The sequence below is a fragment of the Protomyctophum parallelum genome, assembly GCF_964188405.1.
Source record: "Protomyctophum parallelum genome assembly, chromosome: 8".
NCBI lineage: Eukaryota > Metazoa > Chordata > Actinopteri > Myctophiformes > Myctophidae > Protomyctophum > Protomyctophum parallelum.
In genome coordinates, this window is record NC_139703.1 from 28,822,928 (window position 1) to 28,845,333 (window position 22,406).

The 22,406-nt window shown below is 43.4% G+C and overlaps 1 protein-coding gene across 1 annotated transcript in view; it reads left to right on the forward strand.

The window, feature by feature from the left end:
* Positions 1-22,406, forward strand: part of arhgap9 (Rho GTPase activating protein 9) — a 68,801-nt gene that overhangs the window by 9,163 nt on the left and 37,232 nt on the right. The window contains exons 2-5 of the mRNA XM_083770860.1: positions 5,871-6,237; positions 6,834-7,032; positions 8,095-8,468; positions 13,039-13,272. Of these exons, the coding sequence (XP_083626986.1) occupies positions 6,013-6,237; positions 6,834-7,032; positions 8,095-8,468; positions 13,039-13,272 (1,032 nt within the window). The 5' untranslated portion in view covers positions 5,871-6,012. The remainder of the gene's footprint in view (positions 1-5,870; positions 6,238-6,833; positions 7,033-8,094; positions 8,469-13,038; positions 13,273-22,406) is intronic.

Sequence of the window (22,406 nt, forward strand, 5' to 3'; positions counted from 1 at the left end):
GGCCAGATGCTATTGCCCTTTGTCATCATCAAAGAAATGTTGTCAACAACGTCCCACATAACAAGTAAATTGTTAAATGCTTAACATTTCAAAACAGAAGTCACAAAACAGGACGCTCTCAACTTCTCACAGGTTCATCCTGGGATTTAATTGGTAGTCACATCACAGCACAGTAAAGTGGTCAGCTGAAGCAATGGCACCTCAGGAGTCAGGAGCCCTTATTTATCACTGCCCGGCGATAAACCCAGCTTGTGTGGGTTTAGGGTTATGCATCCCACCTGGTCATATGGGCTCTATATTGGTGCTTCTACACAGTCGCGTCACGAAGATGCCAAAAGCCGCGAGCGGCGGGAGTCTCTTCCTGGTTTTAGACAGCTTGGAAAATGAAGCTCGCTGCCTCGCGCGTGGCTTCCACTTGCCGCGGAGGCAAGCGTTGCAGAGTGGGTGGAGCTTCATTTCCATCCACCAGCTGTTTTAAAACCAGGAAGAGATGCCTGCCGCTCACGGCATTTGGCATCTTCGTGAATCTACTGTCTGGATGCAGTCTAACTCTTCCTACTTCCGGGCCCCTTACAGATGATACTAATTAAGGCTCTGTTCTATTTAGTGTACAGTGATTCTCAAACCTTTTCGTTTCAAGGACCCCCATAACTCTCAGAGTTATACAGACCCATACACAGGGCCACTTGGAACCTCAATAAAGGACACTTTGAGACCCACTGGTGTAGCAGAGGGTTTCCAGTGAGCCAACATGAACAATAGCAACACGGTCCTGACCAGAATGGAACAGAGCCTTCATTAGTTTTATTGGTAACACCTGTGAAGGAAGTAGGGGAGGGGCCCAAGTTATTTCCAAAATGGCGTGTGTGCATATAGACTAGACTAGAGCCTATTAACTGAAGCTAGCCAATCACAGTAGGAAATGGCATAACCATCCCCCCCAGACTCTATGGCCGGGCAATCACAGACATGCACGATGATGCCAGGGGCAGTGTTGATGCATGAAAACAAACGTACCCTTCAGAAATGAGTACAGCGACAAAGGTTTTGGCATTCATGGTTGGGAATTTGTCCTATTTGGAATAGATTAACAGATGTTAATTGTTGTACTAAGTATTATAATTAGGGTGTGTTTCCTCCTGGCAGAACGTTACCCTCAACTGTGTGCATCTTTCTAGTTTAAAGTGCTTTGTTCTACCTGGTTGCTTATATGGCACCACAATGTCCAGTGGTTACAAAGTAAACAGAGATGAACAATAACTAATGGCTAACCTATAGGCTTTATGTAGAAATAGGAAAAAGACAATCACACGCAAGCGGCAAGGTAGAGAGGATGTTACTCAATCTGGGGTTCCTCTTTGATGTACATACTTGGTTTCCTGTTTGCTCATTTTACTTGCGTCTTTGTCTTTTACCTCTTACCTTTGTGACCTATCTGAACACCCATCAGCTTTATTGTCACATCACAGTTTTACAAGTAAAATGTGGGTGAAATTTGTGTAATTTTTCCAAGAAAACAAATGAAGAAAGGGAAGAAGAGGGGGAGGACTGGGGTAGTAAGGAGATCAAGGCAGGAAAGAAGAAAAGTTAACAGTGACAGTTTCATTGTTAGCTCTAAGCCACGACCTTCTGTTACCCCTTCAGAACATACTGTAGGTACATTTAATTGCTCAGGATGATATAGCCATAAAAAAGAAAAGGAGTGCCAATATTGCTGTGTGCAATATTGGCACTGGTGTGCTGCGGTCATAGATCAGCATACCTGTGCCAATGCCGTACGCGTACGGTGTAGCATTCCTTCTCAGGTATTACCGCTGTATGGTGAATATCGCAACTTAATTATTAATATTTATACTGATTTTCATTGTCAAATGATCTAAAAAGCACAGTGGTCTAAAAATGCCAAAACCGCTGTGATTTCTGTAACTGTTTCTATCAAGTGTAAATACAGTATATGACTACTATAGTTCATACCATATAGTCGCCTGATAGAACATCTCTTGTATACATGCACACACATCTCAACGTGAACAGAGCATCGCTGGCCAGATGTCTATCTTTCTACTGTACTACAGTACTGCAGTGAATGCCACACAGCCTGTGTGTGCACCGTGACATTCATCCGGATACCCGGGACAATATTTGGATTAAGTCACGTGGAAGTTGTAGCCCTGCCTTTCCTGCATGCAGTGAATTCCGCCCGCCTGTGTGAGCCACGCAGCCGTGCACCGGCCCATGACATATATGCTGGAACCACCAAGGGTTTTACTTTAATTCTCTGCAGGCATGTGCTTTGATAAAGCACAGTGAGATTATCAGGGTTCACAGCCCGGCCCATCCTCGCACCCACCCCCACCGCCTCCTTCACACATACATATTGTCGCTGTCGGACAGAAACCTCTTATCTCCATATTATAACTTTTTTCATGGTACTTTTTTTTAAAAGGCTAGTTTTTGCTATTTCTTTATGTGAATCCTGAAAAGTAACAGTTTTGGGCATGAAACGCCACCCGACAGCAATAAAATTGTAGTTCACAGCTTCATCAGACAGCTATGTCTATCTTAACAACTTGCACAGGTTCACATTGAGAACCTTAAAAAGAAAGAACGAAAAAAAAACCCACTTAAATAAAAGGCAGGGCAACAGATCATTTTAATGATTCTTTTATCCCACGATTTTGTAATACATTTTTTCACCTTTTTCGCCTAAACTGTAATCCTGGACGTTACTCTCCCTCTGTCAACCTGCGGAGAACTCCGAACTAAGTTTATGCTTCCTTCAATGCATGAGGAGTGAGTAGGCCGCTTCTTTTCACCTGACACCGGGGTTTCCCCCGGCCGTAGGACGTAGCGTGTGGATGGAACACGTTATGTAAGGGTACCTACCCTAGGGGACATGGGGAGAACATGCAAACTCCACACAGAAAGGGCCTATTGCCAACCCCATAGGGTATAGGTGGGGTTGGGGTATATTACATCTTTCTTTCTTCTGGTCTGTACCTTCTATCTTTTACACTCTGTTTCTCCCTCTCATATGTCACCTTCTCTATAATCCTCTATAACTCTATTGTCTAGGACAGGTAACAATTTAAAGGACAACCTGAATGAATGGAAAAACATATTGAACACAGATGCTTCCATATATATGGACTGCATGATACAATTAAGCAATTAACATAATGCTCTGTGACATGTATGACATTGCTGAGCATGCCCAGTTGATACATTTTGGATCAACATGGCAGAGGAAATTATGTAAGTGGCTATAAAAGAAGGTTCATTATTGTGGCACGGATGGCAGTAGCTTCAGTCACAAAGGCTGCTGAACTGTCTAGTGTTTCTATAGAAACAGCTAATAAAGTGGCATCTGCATGTCAATAATTGGAAAGACATCAGTTAGGCTTGGACATTGTGGCCAAAAGCGCACATTAATTGACTATGATGATCGTGCATTGATTTATTGATTAAGGAAACAGAAGGGCAGCATTAATTGGCTAACATGGTTTGGGTCCACTTGTCCCCTTAATAAAGGGATTGTGACATTAAAAAAAAGGTTTTGGAATTGTTCTTATTTTTTTTAGGTTTTCTAATCTCAATTGCACCGAAAAAACATGAACTTTTAACATTCAGTAGATTTTCTGTGATCTGGGGTTTTCTGGCTTAAACAGGTGCTCTGATTTGCCGGCAGTTTGTGATGTAAGATCCTGCAAATCCCATATAATTATGTCAATGGGATTTGCCAGCAGATGTCACTGTTTTCACTGTTTTGCCTGTTTTCATTGTAGCTCAAAAGGCTTCCAAACCCCAAAGAAAACTTCAGACCACAGAAAATCCACTGAACGTTCAAAGTTCAGGTTTTTTGGGTGTAATTGAGGTCATAAAACCTAAAAGAAAAAAGAAAAATAATTTAAAATGAATGTCATAAAACCTTTAAGAGCGAAGCGTCACTCAGAGTGATCACCTGTAGCCTATGGGTATGAGTTTAATGGCTATGAAAATGATGTGAATTGTAATTTGTATGCCTTTACAGTCACCAGATCACAATCCAATAGGACACAGATTTTGGATCTGTATAGTGTACTACAGTATATGTTTGCTTACATGTGAGTGGGTGTTTGTTTCTGTGTGCATTGTGCACATGTGTGTACCATACTATAGGCTTTGTTGTCTTGGGTCTGCCTAGCTGAAAGTTAAATGCTCTTTTATTCAAGAGGGTCTTGCGGGGGACAAGCAGGGGCTTAGCTTGCAGGGGATGCTGACTCAGTGGCTGGACACGGATGCTATTCTGGGTATATTACACTCCTTACATCCTCCCCCAAACACATTAATTATTCACATGCACATACATCTGAAAGAATGACGCTTTTTCTTTTGCTAATATGTACAAGGACTTTCCACCTGTCATCTTCCCACGAGTACTAACCTCGTTCCCAGTAAAGCCTTGAAAAGAACCATAATGCTGAAAGTGCCTAATCAGAGGTAGTATAGACTATAGAGCATCGCAGGCCTGCCCCCTTTCAGGAAATAATTCCCAATGCATTTTTCCCAAAAGTATTTATTTAAAGACCTTTTAAGCGTCGTACAAAGCCAACTCGAGTTGTGACAATAAACACAATATTTTGGACCAAACAAATAATTACAAAGAAGAAAAACTAAACTCTTCTTTCTAATTATTTGTTCGGCCCGAAAAATTGTGTTTGTTGTCATGATTTGTCACAACTTTTGTGGGTTGGCGGGACTGTGACGCTCTATTGTAACAAAGTACAGGGATACATGCATCTCTATACCATCCCTATACCTTGTTCCCAGTTCTTCCCAGTTCCCAGTTCTTCCATTTTTTTCCAAGATATTTTTGGGGCTTTATTTGATAGCGTACAGGAAGCTGACAGGAAATGTTGGGAGAGAGATGGGGAGTGACATGCAGCAAAGGTCGTTGGGATCTGGAGTCAAACCTGCAACGCGCTGTCAGGCTGGATTAGCAGCCTAGGTGCCCAGACCCCTAGCCGGCCCTGGCCATTCCCAGTTCTTCTAAGTCTATGGTCACAGTAAAGCCTGGAAAAGTACCATTGCTGAAAGTGTCTAATGCTTAGACACTTTCAGCATTTCAGGCCGGAAGTACATAGAGTACAGGGATACCTGTATGCCTGTAAATTCTATAATTTCCTTTGGGCAGAAGGTCTTGTAGTAGTAGTGACACGTCTCTCTCTACATCAACATTGAAAGAACAGAATTATGCTCCCCTGTTTGCAAACATCATACTAATGATGTTTACGATCTTTACCGTCATATTCGTGAGTTTCACATGTAGTCCTACGAACCTGCCATGTTGGGGACCAAAATAGGTGATTCAATGTATCTGATTGGTGTAGACAAATTGATACACCCGTGCTGGTCCCCGGACCCCAACCTGACAGGTGTAGGACTAGGACTACATTTGAAACTCATGAATATGTAAAACTCTTCATTTTATACAGGCTCCTTTTAAGTACCTGGATTAAAAGTGAGCTTTATTTTTTATTTCTTGCACAGCTTGCACAGGAAATGGATGTGGAGGATTGTGTTAACAATGAGATTAATTATGTCCTAAACTATTAAGGGTAATTAGCCTAATTTGTTTTCCCAGAACACAGTTCTGGCTTTGTTTGACTCCATCCTTTATATAATGGGACGGGTTTTGCTACCTTTTAATGGGACAAAGATCTGTCAAACAAACAACAACCTCTTCCACAATCAGGGTTACAACTCATAACTCAACTGTTATGCATTTTGTTGTTTTCTCCAAAGTATTGATTGATTAATTCATAAATACATTAATTTATAGTGACATGTCCAAAAACCATTTCCTCCCCATCCCCTCAATTGTTCTTCAGAGAATGGCACTGGTCAGGCCTCTGTCGCAGGTGCCTCTTGCCAAACAGACCAGTGAGACCAGCATCACCAGCAGCAACAACCATCATCCAGTCACTCCCAGTGAGGGTTGCTGAACAGAGGGCCCTCCAGTGGGCAGCCATCATGCTGTCTAGTAGCGGCCATCACTCCGTGGGCCACCAGCACCCTGGTGCAGCCCCTCCGCTGACCTCCAGGGCCCCCCCCACTGTTTGCGGGGTGCCCAGCGGCACGGTGGTGCTGGAGGCCCAGTATGACTACGGCTACCGCGGGGCAGACGGAAAGCCGGTGTGCATACGGGAGGGCGAGCGCTTCATCCTCCTGAAGAAGACCAACACCGACTGGTGGCAGGTGCAAAGAAGTGGTTTTGATTAATTTCTATTATTTTATATTTTTCAGAGTAGCTTGACACATTATTTCAAATAGCCTACCGGTACTATAACCGTGTAGGTTTCAAAAACCTACACAGTTTGTATATTGAGTATACAAAAAGTGGACAAAAATAGACGAAAATACAATTTTTAATACAAAATTATTTATAAAATATAAATGAATAAATCTGCCATGTTGAGAGTTTGCTTGTATATAAGGCGCTCTTGGTGGAGAAAACGACAAAAGGCCATTTACTGGTATAGTGGTGTGGTTTCGTTAGTATGGGTGGGCAAAAAAATCGATTCACTCAAATATCGTGATATTTAATAAAATCAATCAGATTTTTTATTTTACTTTTTTCGATTTTTATTTTATTGCAACAATCGTTGAATCGCAGAATTGCAATATAATTAAGAATCGTAATGTAAATCCCTAGGTGTCGATGGCGTATCAAACCGGGAGGAATGTGAATCGTCCCACCCCTATAGTCGTTTTACACTATTTTATTTTCTCAATTGAGACCTCAAGGGATGTATCTAATCACCAACTGATAGGAAAACCATTCCCTCTCACAGGTGCGGAGGATAGGTGCAGCAAGTAAAACGAAGCCAATCTATGTCCCTGCAACGTACGTGACCGAGGTGCCCATCAAGCCAATGCCCTCACCACAGCGCCTGGTCATGTCTACCTCCCTGCATGCCAACCTCAGCATACCACCAAGGATGTCGCTCACTCCCAGCCCCACGGAGCGCAAAAATAAGGAACACAACCATGGTAATTATGAGCTTGAGAAAGTGTGTTTGTTCCGTCGTTACTGTATTTCTCCATATCAGAGTGTCATTAAAGTGGACAGCCATTGGGTAATTTGGATTATTTGTGTGAATTGCAGTTTTATGTTCTCCCAATCTGTCCTTGAATTTAGAAGATCTGCAATTTTACAATGCGTCGCATAGACTATAGTAAGCTTGTAGATCAGGGAAAAAATCGATTTTCAAAAAAATATTTTTATTTTATTTTATTTTATTTTTTAGGGGGGCTAGTGTGTGATGTGAAATGTGAGCTTTAGTCATATTCCATCATATTCAAGTGATTTGGAGAGAAATTATAGTCACTTTCAGTAGTAGAGCACTGTAGAGGGGAGCTAGCTGTGTGTGTCTGTGACTGTGCCCAGGTGATGATGGTCATCATGGTCGTTGATGCTCATCAAGGAAGGCAATTATGTTTCTGCACTCTGCACTGTCAAAAGTAATGCTGGCCCAGGCCGTAGCGTAACGGTCTGGGCACCGGACTGGTGATCCAGTCGCGGTGTGCCGCGGGTTCGACTCCCGAACCCGACACGGCCTTTACCGCATGTCATCCCCCCATCTCTCTCCCGTTTCCTGTCAGCCTACTATCTGTCCCTTAAAAAATCAATAAAAGGCGTAAGCCGCAAAAAAAAAATATCTTAAAAAGTAATGCTACTTCTTTTGCAATGTAGTTAAATAAAAAATCTCAGGGGGGAAGATAAATTATATAAAATTAAAATATATATCTTTAAAATATATATGTTTTTTAATATCGTGAAAAATCGTATCGTGAACCTCATATCGTGATACGAATCGTATTGTGAGTTGAGTGAATCGTTACATGCCTAGTTTAAGCCCTATCAAATTTGTAATACAGCGAATGGCTAAAATAGCCCATCTACTATTTTAGCTATTTCTTTTTAAACGTTTCCTTTTCTAAATGCGTTTTACCTATACATGCCCGATATAGGCACACCAGGCTCAAAGATTTTAAACTGTCGTTGGTGTTTTGTGTTGCATCGTAAAACGTCAACCTCTGCCTTTCCCACAGTGAACAAGTCCTTCTGCCGCTCCATGGAGAACCTCACCTCCAACAGTGCCTTGCGAGGGATGTACCACTTCCCCACCCTACCCCTCTCTGGCTCCACCTTCTCCTCCAAATCTGCCACGTCCCCCTCGGGCCACCTCTTGGTGTCACGGCCCACCGCGGCCCACACGACGGCTCCAAGGACACAGAGGGTGGTCCCCATCATAACCCGAAGTCGGAGCTCCAGCAACTTGCCCAACGAGAGCATGCCCGAGAACCCGTATGATGAGGTAAAGGACGGGTTCAATGGGCGGTATACCTGTCCCGGGATGTCCCAGAAGTCGAGCAGCCAGTGGGACATGGCGGACGCTTCTCATCATAGGACAAATCATTTGCAGGTAATGAGTGTCAAAGTGCAGATAGACGACGCAGAAGTCTGCTTTCCGCAGCGGGGCTAGAACAGGGCTTATGTTTTATGTCCGTTGTCTCCCTCTCCCAACAGAGAGAGGTACTGTATGGCACTGTTCTGAACTACAATACAGATGGCATCTATATAGTGTCCAATTCTGTGTGCTATCTACTTCAACAGTAGAATTCTGACATTGCCAACCAGTAGTTGTCATGCTGTAGGTGCAACTCATTTTTCATCACTGCGATGACACAAGTGTCACTATGTCACCTCAGAGGATGTTAGAAGAATGGTTTTACGGCGTGGCATCGCAAGAGGCTATACTGTAGGTAGCCATCTACACAGACCCTTCTGAGAGGGGCCAGAGGGCCTGTGTGTCTGTCTGTCTGTCTGCACCTAATCTCGCAAAACACTAAACCGATCAGAGCCAAACCTTGTATATGCATGCTTTCAGTAGGCCACACACTTATTTTTTTCACGTATGTTGTGTGTTTTGGGCAACTATTTAACAGAAGTGAAATTCGCTAAAAACTTGTCATAGATACACGATTACACGTCATAGACAACTGACATAGACAGAAAAATGACATACTGTAGTTGAGCGGTTGATGTGACCGGCTGGTCACATTAATTGAGATCCTCACTGGAGCCACTGGAGCCACACATTCCATCAGGTCAGTTTCATGTTGTGCACTGAAATTACATTATTTTGATGCTGTCAGTTTAATGGAAATTACACACATGTGCACGCACGCACGCACACACACACACACACACACACACACACGCACGCACACACACACACACACACACACACACACTATCTCTCTCTCTTGTCTCTCTGGTGCTATCCCTCTCTCTTTCTGTGTCTCCAATCATTGTGTCTCTAAGCCTAGTAAGCAGGATTATTACAGCCACATTCAGGTCACAAGGCTCCCCTTTTCCACGAAACACTCAAATAATATTCACATGTACCCATTTATACAACAACGCGCTCGCACACACACACACACACACACACACACACACACACACACACACACACACACACACACACACACACACACACACACACACACACACACACCCACACTATTCATCTTAATCAGAATTACTTTTATTGCCCATACAAGGGATTGTTGTTGCATAGTGAGCTGGGTATGTTGTACTGAATAACAACAGTATTAAGAGACATTTACAAATTTGATTTGCCAGTGATGTGTAGTGGACCTGTTTGCGAGAGAGGGAAATGTAGCTTTTTGGAAGAGGTGATAGGGGTTAGCAATTATATTGGCTGCTTGTTCCTCATGCAGTCCCGGAGTGGTCTAGGTCCTGGACTGATACAGGTTCTGAAGAGACAGCATAGGGTGCAACTAATGACCATCTCTGTCATTGTCAGTAGAGACAGCGAGCCAGATGGTGATGGATGTGGTGAGGAGGAACATCCTCTTGGTGTCGGATGTGTTGGCTCCTAAAACTTAAGACCCCTGTGTTATTATTGACCATTTGAATGACACCGCTGGGCTCTTCCTGGAGTGTACTAATAATAACCAGTAAGACACCCTGAGGGCGAGAATCGCGTGCACGCATCTGCCTGGGGTGACGGCAGACTGCTGGGTGAGCAGATGTAATGATTTCTGTACTGGCCATATATGGAGCGTGTCTTGAGTGTACAGGGTTTGATGAGGTCAGATCAACATATGGAATGTCAGAACAGGTCAGCTCCATATAGAGATCTAAGGGTGGCAGCGACGGCAGTGCCTTGAGTGTACAGGGTTTGATGAGGGCCCAGGTAGGGCCAGGCCTTAATTTTCAGGCCTGTTGTGAACTCTAGTTTTCGCCCGGCTGCCGGGCGCGGCTGTACTAATAACTTTGGGGCGGGCCCGTCTAGAGTTTGAATAGACAGGTATCAGTCAAAAGGGATACATCGGAGAAAAAGGATGGATGGGGAAGGATCAACATATGGAATGTCAGAGCAGGGCAGCTCCATATATGGAGATCTAAGGGTTTGAGGTTTGATTTGTTCAAGGAGATCAAGGCAGGAAAAAAAGATAGTTTGAGCAAAGCTTTTACCACAAACTGTACAAGTAAAGGGTTTCCCCCTATTGACAAGCCTTATATATAAAGGTGATAGCAGCCTATGTGTACTGTGTAGTGTGTACATATTTACAGTAAGGACGTTAGTTAGGGTGCTAGAATAAAAAGATAAAACACAAAAGACAAAAGTCAGTGCATTGTACATGATGAGGATTAATTGTCACAGTGTCTGTGCGTGTCAACCGCATAATCTACATAAAAAGGCTGACACTGGTATAATCCACATAATAATAGGTCTGTGAGTTAAAAATGAGTGACAATATTATGAATACAAACCCATACTGTACAGTACACACACATACTGTACAGTATGTGTGTTTATTCCTCGGATCCCAACTGTGTCTTTGGTTTTTGTTTTTATGTAGAAACTTATGTAACAAAAAGTGCTCTATTTTAAGTTCTTCATGTTTAGCTCACTCTATTTGGGTTGGTTTGGAATGATTCAGCAACATTACAGTTCGTACCACACTAAAATTATAGAAGATTAGAAGATTAGAAATATCCAGACACGTAATGTACGTAGCTTAGCGTCTATAGAGCGTCGCAGTCCCTCCCCCTTTCAGAACGACGAGTGGCCCAGGAAATGAAATGCAATGCATTTCTCCCATAGGATTTTCTTTAAGTATTTATTTAAAGACGTTTACCACGCGGACAAAGCCAACTCGGATCGTGACAAATCATGACAATGAACACAATATTTTGGGACGATCAAATCATTAGAAAGAAGAAAATAAAGGCAGGAGACAACACTATTTGTTTTGTTTTTCTTCTTATAAATTATTTGATCGGCCAAAAACATTGTGTTCATTGTCATGATTTGTCACGATCCGAGTTGGCTTTGTCCGCGGCGTAACCGTCTTTAAATAAATACTTAAAGAAAATCCTATGGGAGAAATGCATTGCATTTCATTTCCTGGGCCACTCGTCGTTCTGAAAGGGGGAGGGACTGCGACGATCTATATATGTTATCCTACAACCTATTTGTATTGTTTGAACAGACTTGACATTTTTTACAGCTTGTTTGTACAGACACACACACACACACACACACACACACACACACACACACACACACACACGCACCCTCACACACACAAACACACACACACACACACACACGTAATAACTGTCAGTGACCTCATGTGTGACCACAATGTGGTGTGTATGATTAGCATGTCATTAGAGTGAGGGGATGTGGTCACCACATCCCCTCACTCTAATGACATGCTAATCATACACAAATGCACACTTGCACACCGTGCACACACACACACACACACACACACACACACACACACACACACACACACACACACACACACACACACACACACACACACACACACACACACACACACACACACACACACACACACACACACACACATATCTGTATATCTCAGCTATGTTTTATGGAAAGATGATGTTGTTAAATATTTATCCCTTCATCTCACGTGCCCCCCCCCCCTCCCCACACACACACCCACACACCACACACAGCTGCTGATTTAGACCCCTCAATCCGCTTGAGCGCGTAGCTCTCTATAAGCTGTGTGACTTTAATCCAGCCATCCAACCTCTGGTGTAGCGGGAGGTGGTGGGGTTTGGATGTCTTCTCTCATACATCGTGTTCCAATGATAGACAGACGCACAGTTTCTCTCTGATGACGTCGGTTAAGACGTCATCCTCTGCTGTTGATTGCACCTGCTGTGTGACCGCCACACGTCACTCACAGTATGTGCATACATTACACCGTGCGTGCACACACACACACACACACACACACACACACGCACGCACGCACGCGCGCGTGCAATCTGTGTGTGTTTACACACATGCACTTGCATCATGGCTTATTTCAAGAATGTACAGATTCTGTAATGAGTACACCGTACACGCACGCACGCGCACACGCACGCATGCACACACACACACACACACACACACACACACACACACACACACACACACACACACACACACACACACACACAGCGACATAACGACAGCCGATTTGCTGAGACAGATATGACCTAAATTCTCCATTCATTGTCAATGGCATTTAATGTTTGTGTTAAGACAGAATCTACACTATAGCTGTGTTTATAGGAGGGGCTAGCACCCGTCAAAAAACGCAATTTAGGTGGACTGAAGAGGTGTGTTTTGAAAAGGCGGTTTTAAAAGAGTGGATAGGGGCTGCGTTGATGTGGGTTGGGGGAGTTCTATGGAAGAGGGCGTGGCAACTGAGAAATAAGTGCATGGCACTGACTGAACGCTGCATGGTGAGCGCATGTTGTTTATATTACAAACAGCCAAACCCTTCTACTGCTGTGCACACCTTTCTTCATTCTCTTCCTCGCCCTCTTCTCTATCCTTCCTTCCTGCCCTTCTCGCCTGTCGGCCTTATCCCGCTTCTCATGAATGAAAGGTCCCAACAGTTACAGAGTCGTATGTCTCCCAGCTGTCCTGGCAGGAGTCTCCTCTTTACACTGACGTGGTCGAGCCAGTGACGAGGCCGCCGTCGCAGCTGGAGCCCCCCTGCCCGGCCCGGGGACAGAAGCCCCTCCAGGTCATGGACCTCTGGGAGCAGTACTCTGATCCGGCCACGGGGAGATGGTACTACGTCAACAGCTTCACCCAGGAGAGGTCCTGGAAACCTCCGCGCCGCAGTGCCCTAGCACGGGCATCCAGCAAGGTACAGTACAGTAAAAAGAATGGGCTCTATCATATGCACACACGCCATTTTGGATAAGAACTTCCTTCACAGGTGTTACAGCTGATACTAATGAAGGCTCTGTTCTATTGATTGATTGATTGATTGAAAATGTTGTTTCACAGTATGTAGAATGGGTACATTTCAAACAAAAGCACAAAAACTGCAACTTTGAGGATGAAACCATGAGAAGCATTCTTTACATCATGGTCCATTCGGGTCAAACAGAGTCAGGCTGCTGCTGCAGTGGGTCTAAAAGTGTCCTTGAGTGAGTGTAAATATGCAAGTGTACAAATGGTTCCATTTACATGGGCAAATACCTTTCCTACAAAAACATTTAATAAAAGAAAATCTAATATTTTCCCCTGCTGGTGCTGCTGCTGGGGAGACACCAAATGTCTCCTTATGGTCCCATGTTGAAAACATTTGGGAAACGCCTGCAATAGAGTTTTCCCAAGCCTGATACTCCTGAGTAAAGCAAGCAGAGCAGGCATATTTCCATCTCAAGAGGGAGCTAGACCCAAGCAAGTATATTCAAGATTTTAAGATTATGTGGAGGCTCTCTTTATTCAGAATGTAGAAAGATTGGAAACTTAGGGTAGAGAGAATTTTAGTCCAACGTACAAATTCCAAGTCACATCTGCCGGTAGCAGAAGTGAGTAACATTTGTAGAATAACTAGTTCTTTAAAATAGCGGTTCGATCATTGACAATCAAAAGTTAGTTATCCAGTCATGAACCCTAGCATTCCTTTTTTGGTCATGTAAGGCAAAATGGCTACTAATAATGAGTCATTTGTTAATAGTTGAATCTAATCATCTTTGTGCGTATGCGTGTCTATTAATCGGTAGCGGCACGGTTACTGTGGTTACTGCGTCTTCTACATCATCATCATGGTAAATGGCACCGCTCACTTCACACAAGTGTGATTTTTAATATTTGAAGTTTGAAGGTCATGAAGTTGTCATGGCTCTTGGCCATGACAAACATTGGGAGGCAGGAGACGAAGCAACAGTGTAAGAAACTGTATGTTTATTATAAAATAGGCCTAGACATTATAACTGACTTAAGGGCACCATAACAAGGCAACGGATCCTATGAGGTGTGGAGTCAGTAATCAGTGGTGTGGTGCTGATGGATGTGAGGAACATGGTGTGGTGCGTGTGTGGATGGAAAGAATAAGGCAACCATAGCTACAGAGGTTAGAACATGGAGGCAAGCAGGAAGTGGAGGCACATGCAGACAGCAGGTCTGCCTCCTCTGGCAGGGACACTACATGTTTTGTAGTCGACAGGCAGGAACAACAGGCGGCAACTTCCTTTTCCCTCAAACCGATTTTTCTCAATAAAAGCTACAGGCTACGAGAGCTTTTATTGAGAAAAGGAAGTTGCCGCCTGTTGTTCCTGCCTGTCGACTACAAAACAATACTACAACATGACGTACTGTAACGATATCATCCGCTCCCGACAGGACCATATACCCTAAATGAAATGGTGCCCTGGCTATGCTTTTATAGCTCACTGGAGGCACCGGGCCCAGGTTCTCTCCAATGAGCAATCAAGATGGAGTGCCCCACCCAGGCTCACCTATAGGGAGACAATTAGGCAGGTGCTCCCTAACCACTGCACATACTGTGTGTCTATATGTGTGGGGCATCACAAAGTCATTTTTAGAATCGGCCTCAAGTCTAACGAATCGACCTTGAAATTAAAGAACCCCTGGATTGTAATTGTATAGCAGAAGTTGTTGCGGGCACGATGGCCTGGGTATTTAAATACCTGTGGCCGGGAACAGGCGATCAAGATAAAACCAGCGGGCCCCTCTCTCTCTCTCTCTCTCTCTCGCACACCCACTATATAAACAGCATGGAGCGGAATCCAGAGGGTTTTTTTTTGTCATGAGAACATATGTTCCTGTGCGCAGCTCATTCGTGTGTGTCACAATATAATAATAATAGGCCTACCTATAATATATGTCCCGTCGCAATATAAACACTTTCCCTCTATCTGTGAGCAACTCCTCACAAATAAACAACCCCTCTCTCGCGCACGCCTGCTCAATCTCATTCTGTTTGGGTAAATGTAATGTTTTTCAATCTCAATGGAACCAACTGGGGACTAAACGGTAAAATTGCGGGATGGTGCGGGACTAAATGGGATTAAATGTTTTGTTGCGGGCAGGAGCGGCGGCCAGGCGGTCAATTGTTTGGAGGGGGAATAATAAAACACTCCCGCGCAGGGCTCTAGGCCACACACTAGCTCTGATTCATACCCTTCCTGATACGATTCTGCGAATTTCTGCCCTCCAGTAAGGCTATGGGGCAAACAGGGTTAAATCTCAAATCGAAATCAGACCAGCCTCTCCTCTTAGTGGAAATCTCACGAACGTTTGACCTACTCACCAATACAAACACGGGTTGTGTCAATAGAAAGCCTACTTTCCTTAGTGGACGCACTCTGAGCCCCCCACCACACGTATAAACTGTACTTTTTGGCCAAAAGGGGATTTTGTTTAACCTGACGCTGCCAGATCCAAGAAGCTTGCTACACAAATTTGTTTCACAGCTTATTGGGATCTGGGATCGCGGAAGCAAATTCGATGACGGGGCTGTTCCTTTTTTTCAAGATACTTGGTAGATGATTGGATGGGACCGTCTGTCTATCACCGTGGGGGCGTGCAAACACAACCAATCATATTGACGTGTCTATATAGCTTCACATCCGGTTTCGCCCATGTCCCGCCCTTAGCTCACGCTGATTGGTCCGGTACGGAACGGATTTTTGTCAGCTCAACTGTCTGAGAGATCCCAGATGAATGCTGTGTTGGGATACATGGTTACCCAATACCGCCCTCATCTGGCAGCGTCAGGTTAGATTTTGTTTCCACCGGAAAAAAAACATTTTTAGTACTCCGCTGCGCCCTCTACTGATATTGCCCAGAGAACTGCCTCATAGAGAATATTTTTCCTCCGGTGGAAAAAAATCCCTTTCTGGCCAAAAAGTACCGTTTATACGTGTGGTGGGGGGCTCAGAGTGCTTCCACTAAGGAAAGTAGGCTTTCTATTGACACAACCCGTGTTTGTATTGGTGAGTAGGTCAAACGTTCGTGAGATTTCCACTAAAGAGGAGAGGCTGGTCTGATTTCGAGATTTAACCCCGTTTGCCCCATAGCCTTACTGGAGGGCAGAAATTCGTAGAATCGTATCAGGAAGGGTATGAATCAGCGCTAGGCCACACACCAGCTCCGATGGTGTGATAAACCACTTTCGGAAAGGGTTTGAACTGTGATTGAACAGATTCCGGTTCCTCAATGTTGGAACCGGTTCCTCAGGTTCTGGATCACAACCCTAGTAATGATCAATACATGGTGAAGCCACTAGAGGAGGCTGTACTGTATGTGAAAGGAGGATGTGTGGCTGACTAGAGAAGAGGCTTCTGGTGTTGTCTTTTGGTAGAATAGTAGGAGGAGATTGAAGTAAACACATGGATGTCATTGGTCTCAGTCAGAGCTGTGACGGCACACCTGTTATGCATCGAAGGATACTCAGGCTTCGATTAAGATTAATGAACACATTTATTGTCTAAATAGTGAAAGTGGCAGCAACAAGGGACTACAGTGGGAGACAAGGCGAAAACTATTGGAAAAAAGGTTAAGCTGCGTTCACACTGGCAGAAGATACAAAGATACACACACACAGTCACACATGCATATTTGTCCTTTGTATCTTTGTTGCTGAAGTTGAAACCAGCTCAACTTCTTTGTTGTTGCCGTTTTGTAGCATCTACAAACGTCGGATGTATCTTTTTATCTTCATGTCACTGCATGGCTTCCAACTGAAAATGAAAGGCACTGAGTCTGTATGATGTGTGAAGTGTGAACGCAGCTTGATATTTGGTTGCACGGCATGTTGTACACTGAATATAGCTCACGCTCACAGGACCATACACTGTGAGCGCGCAGGCTATTTTCAATGCGCAACACCGTTCCGCAACAATGTACAGTATAAATCAGGGTTTATAGTGTCAGTGCAGTTTTCCACAGTTAGTTTATTAGTCTAATAGTCTAATACTTTATAGAGGAATAATAGGCCACAGGATGATAGCCAAAATAACCGTCGGGCGTCGGCAGTTGTGAGGCTGCATTAATAATTAGTTGTAAAAGCATGTATTTTTTACGGGGATCACTATTGATATGACAGCTGACAGTCTGATTTTAATAGTAGACGCATATATGTCGAGGCGCACTGCGCAGCGCAAATGTAATGGCAGCGTGGTTCACATGCGCAAAAATAACAGATGTAGCCTACAAGTTGTACAGATGTACACGGAATGGTATGTACGGTATGGTAAATTTGGAGCTTTCTCAGCGCATGCAAGCAATTATATCTACAGGCCTTTAATATAGCCTATCTATGCGCGCTCTCTCTCTCTCTCTCTCTCTCTCTCTCTCTCGTAATGACAGTACAGGAAGACGCATGCAGCCTCTGTGCGCACCTGTGCGTAATGTGACTATATCGTTAGATTGGAACTTGGAAGACAATACAGTCTTGGCTGACAACACCAATTGAAAGTAGAGTTCCCAAGGATTATGGTAATTTTAAAAATCGCATAAGAAATGAGCGAGATATGCCTAAGTAAAATGTCAGTGGTCTTGGCAATTTATTTTATTTGTGTGCGATCCGGGGCGACGGGCGACGGCACAATAGATTTTCATTCATTTTTCAGATCCATGTCATTGCAGTGCAAACCATTAAATATAGCCTATATTAACTTCATAGGCTATTGTACAATATGTGACATATTTCTTTCACCCGGTATTATTGATGTGAGTTGATCAAAATAGTATTGCCTAGGCTATAATGCTTGACTTGTAGCCTAGGCTATACAGTAGACTATATAACAGCACAGTCATTAGCCTATTCTCTTTCTTTAAGACTAAAGGCAACCCTTGACTTGATAGGCTTTCTCAAATAGACTACTAATAATAATGCGTCAATACCAGAAGTCCATTAACGTAATCAAAGCGATGCAATGACAACTAAAAGACAGTCAAACTAATCACATACTGACTTCCTTGTTGCAGTGATTGAACTGCCTGGGTCACGTTTAAAAACACAAAGATCATATGCTAGAGAACAACAAAAGAACAAGCTGACGGTGTGAATCAAACTTTATTTTTATTTATTTTTGTATTTGTCTTCTCTGTTCTGTTGCCTCGGGAGGTGTTTTCTGCTAACAGGCTTCGTTGTTTTTGGCTTTTGGCGAGGCTGCAGCTGGCTGCTATTGGTCCACTCCGACAGGCTGTTTTAGGCATGCGCCGCCGCCACGCAAAGTTATGACAAAGCATGCGATGCATGAGTCTTCATGCGAGAGAGTTTCTTTCTTTGTGTGTGTGTGTGTGTGTGTGTGTGTGTGTGTGTGTGTGTACATGAGGGGGAGAGACCCGATATATATGGGAGAGACGCAGAGACAGAGAAATATTTAATGTTAAAGATGGAGTGCCGTGATTTTTTTCCACACTTAAACATGATCATCAGGTGTATTTAGGTGTATATGAGGTATAATATTTTCAAAAAAGTGTACAGTATTTGTTAAAATTATGGTTTTATGTGGACACACCCACCAGTTCATTAGGTATGCGTGAGTTTAACCATAGCACCACCCACCTAATCCAGTCCCTCCGCCTCCTCCTTTAAGACCACCCACTTGTCCTAGTCCCTCCCCCTCCTTATAAAAGGACAGCCCATGGCTCTGCCCTTTTGTTTACAAAATGGCAAATTGGTGTCTGTAATGTAACAAAAACTCATGTTTTTCTGAGATATCGTATAGGCACCATTATGCACTTATACTGCCACCATCCATGTATAGGCATATAATCCATGCATCCATACCATATCAGATCTGTTTTTTCTGATTTTTTATAATCATTTATTTATTTCCTCCAATTATATTGACCCTATTGTCGCAATCAGCTCAGCTCATCATCCAATTCGATCATAGTTTAACAGCAGAAACAATTAGTTTGATAGATAATTTAGCCTACAATATATTGTAGGCTATTGATTTCCTCCAGCTAAGCACCCTGGCATTAAAACTGTCCTTTATCTGACTGCATTGAGTTTCAGCAAAAGTCGCCAGATTTAAAGAAACAAGCGGCCAGGTCCACAAAAATAAGTCACAGAAATTGCCGTGAATATTTATGAAAACGTTTCAACAACACCAATCCTTTTAACAACATATTAATCTGAGGGTCCTTCACATGAACCATTGGTCAAGTCAACCACATCTCCCCTGAAAGTTACTTATATGAAAACAAGCCCAAGTCGCTTGTAATAGCCAGACATGGCAACATGACTTCCAGCGCGACACAACATTGATTGATTGATTGAAATCTTTATTAACAGTTTGTAGAATTTACAGTACATTTTAAGCACAAACTCAATACAAAGACTGTCAACTGTGAGTGGACGACCCAATTAAGCATTACACTTGTTTACAACAGGGTCCACATTGTTCAATTCATCAAAACATTTAAAGACATACAAACATTTAGAGACATACAAATAGACATTTCTCTGTAGGTAAAGAACAGAACAGGAATTCATCAAATGGGAAGCAAAAAAGGGAAAAGATACAATATACAGTGAGGGAAAATGGGGGGGGGGGGATTCAGATTTTACAGAGGCCAGTTTCGAAATGCAGCCATCCGTAGGTGCCCTTTGAGAGCGGTTTTGAAGGAGTCAAGGGATTCACATGTCTTAATGACTGTTGGTAGGGCGTTCCACATTTTGGTGGCATAGGAGCGAAAATAATTTAGTCCCTTGTTTGTGCCGAATCTGGGTTGTACATGGTTTGTTGCACTCCCTCTGGTGTTGTGGGTGTGGACTTCGTTTACATTAAGGAAGTATTTAGACAGGTACATGGGTATCTTGGTGGTGTATCGAATCTTGTGGACCAGACCCATTGCAAGATGCTGTACTCTGTCGTCGACCCTAAGCCATCCCAGCCTGTCAAAGTGGGCAGGGGTGAGGTGGGTTCGGGGGGTGAGGCCAAGTAGGAGCCTGACCAGTTTGTTTTGAGAGGTCTGGAGCCTTGTTTTAAGGGCCTTTGAGGTGCTGTGGTACCAAGAGGTGGATGCATAGTCAAAGAAACCTTGTACGAGGGCTCCTGTTAAGGTCTTCAAGGTGTTTTTGCTGACCAGTGAGGAGATCCTGTAAAGGAATCTTGTTCTTTGATTGACTTTTTTGATTACGTTGGTGGCCATTTTATCACCGGAAAGATTGGCCTCCAGGATGGAACCTAGGTAGGTAATTTGATCTTTTCGTGTGATAATATTGTCACCCACTCTAACCAAGAAGCCATCTGCCTTGCTGAGTTTACTATTTGATCCGAAGAGGATGGATTCAGTTTTTCCCAGGTGTAAGGATAGTTTGTTAACATACTTCTAATTCTTGACTTTACAGCCTTGTATAAGTATTAGGACCTACATACATATTGACTACAACAGCCAACAAGAATGCACACTGTGACACTACACTCTGTATCAAAGCCCGACCACTGTGATTATAAAAGAAACAACCTACTCCTTGAGAACAACAAGAGCAACTACAGCAGAGCAGGTATAAGACTGGTTTGTTGTGGTTTCCGTGATTAATCCTGAGGACCCAACGTGAACATTTACTTGCTTCCAATCTAACGAAAAACAGTCTGCTCTGCTGTGAACTGGTAATGTGTGAAATGACTGTGACATAGAGCAGCAAAAGCAAACTGGCTGCGCTGTTCAGTTCACACGTGTGTATGTGGCAGGCAGCTCCGCCCACAGAGGTTGTCGTATTAAAAAAATATGTATAGAGGGGGAGGTGCGTGTGTGCGTGCAATATTTTTACGTCACACTATCCGTGTTTACTTCATTGGCCCGTTTGACCGTCAAGGGTTCAGCCTCCATGAAGAAACCCTAAATACAAAGTTATTACACCATTGGACATAAAAATTACTCCAGGGTGTCTAATGAAGTACTGTCACCCCATAGACACATGAAAAGCTGGAAAAATACAAAAATAGGCTATACACAGGTGGTCCCAAATGATTAATTGATTACATTACATCACTATAGCAAAAGACGTAAAACTAGGTCAACTCAATTAGCTGCAGCGGAGCTGTTCTGACTTGAAGCTCAATACTAACTGACCAACTTCAAGTTTAAACCATAATATATACCTTATAAATACCGAAATGTTACCTGAGTCCACCACAGAGGAGATCCATTCAGAGTGAGGGTTTTAGTCATATTTTATATTGATTCAGAGAGACAGAACAAGATCCACATACAGCATAATGATAATTTACAATCAGATTAGACAGACCCCGCAGGGGCCAGGGCCGGTCCAACGCGGTCTCTCGATGCCGTTTCAAAATGGCATTGAGTATTTATACTTCTTCAATACAAAATGGAGAATGATACAAAGTAGACGTGGCAGAACGAGAGGAGCATCTTAACAATGCATTGGGATATGTAGTTTTGGGAATGACCTGTAGTTCATAATTCAAGTATAGTCCGGGAAAGCCCAGAGGCTGGGCAGGTGGCCATGGCAACGAGCTGATAACGCAGCGCCTGGCCTTCAAGGTCAGTTACATGTAGGGTTCTAGACGCTGAGACAGCCAGACAGTGCAATAATAATTCTTACTAACTAAACGCCATAAGACAGCGTGAAGTAACCACATATGAGTGAAGCACAGGGCAACCAGATTAAAAGGTCAAAGGAGTCAGCTGACCATTCACCCACAAAATACAACAAAAATACCTATCAGACATTTCCCCTCATGTTCTTTTTCCCCTCACCATTTGGTTCGCTTAACATGTCATTTGTTTACATATTTGGTACGCTTTACAAAGTCGAGTGTGAAAACCAAACGGACCAAAATCAAAATGCAAATATTTGGTCCTTGGTCCTTGATCCGGACCTTCTAAGCGAACTTTGGGTGTGAAAGCGCCCTGCATTCACACCAGTAACGAACCGCACCGTGGTTCGTTTGGAAGCGAACCGAGTCCGGCCTTTTTTAGCGGACCATGGTTCGTTTCTTTGATCCGCACCAGAGTTCGGATGCACGTTCACACCAA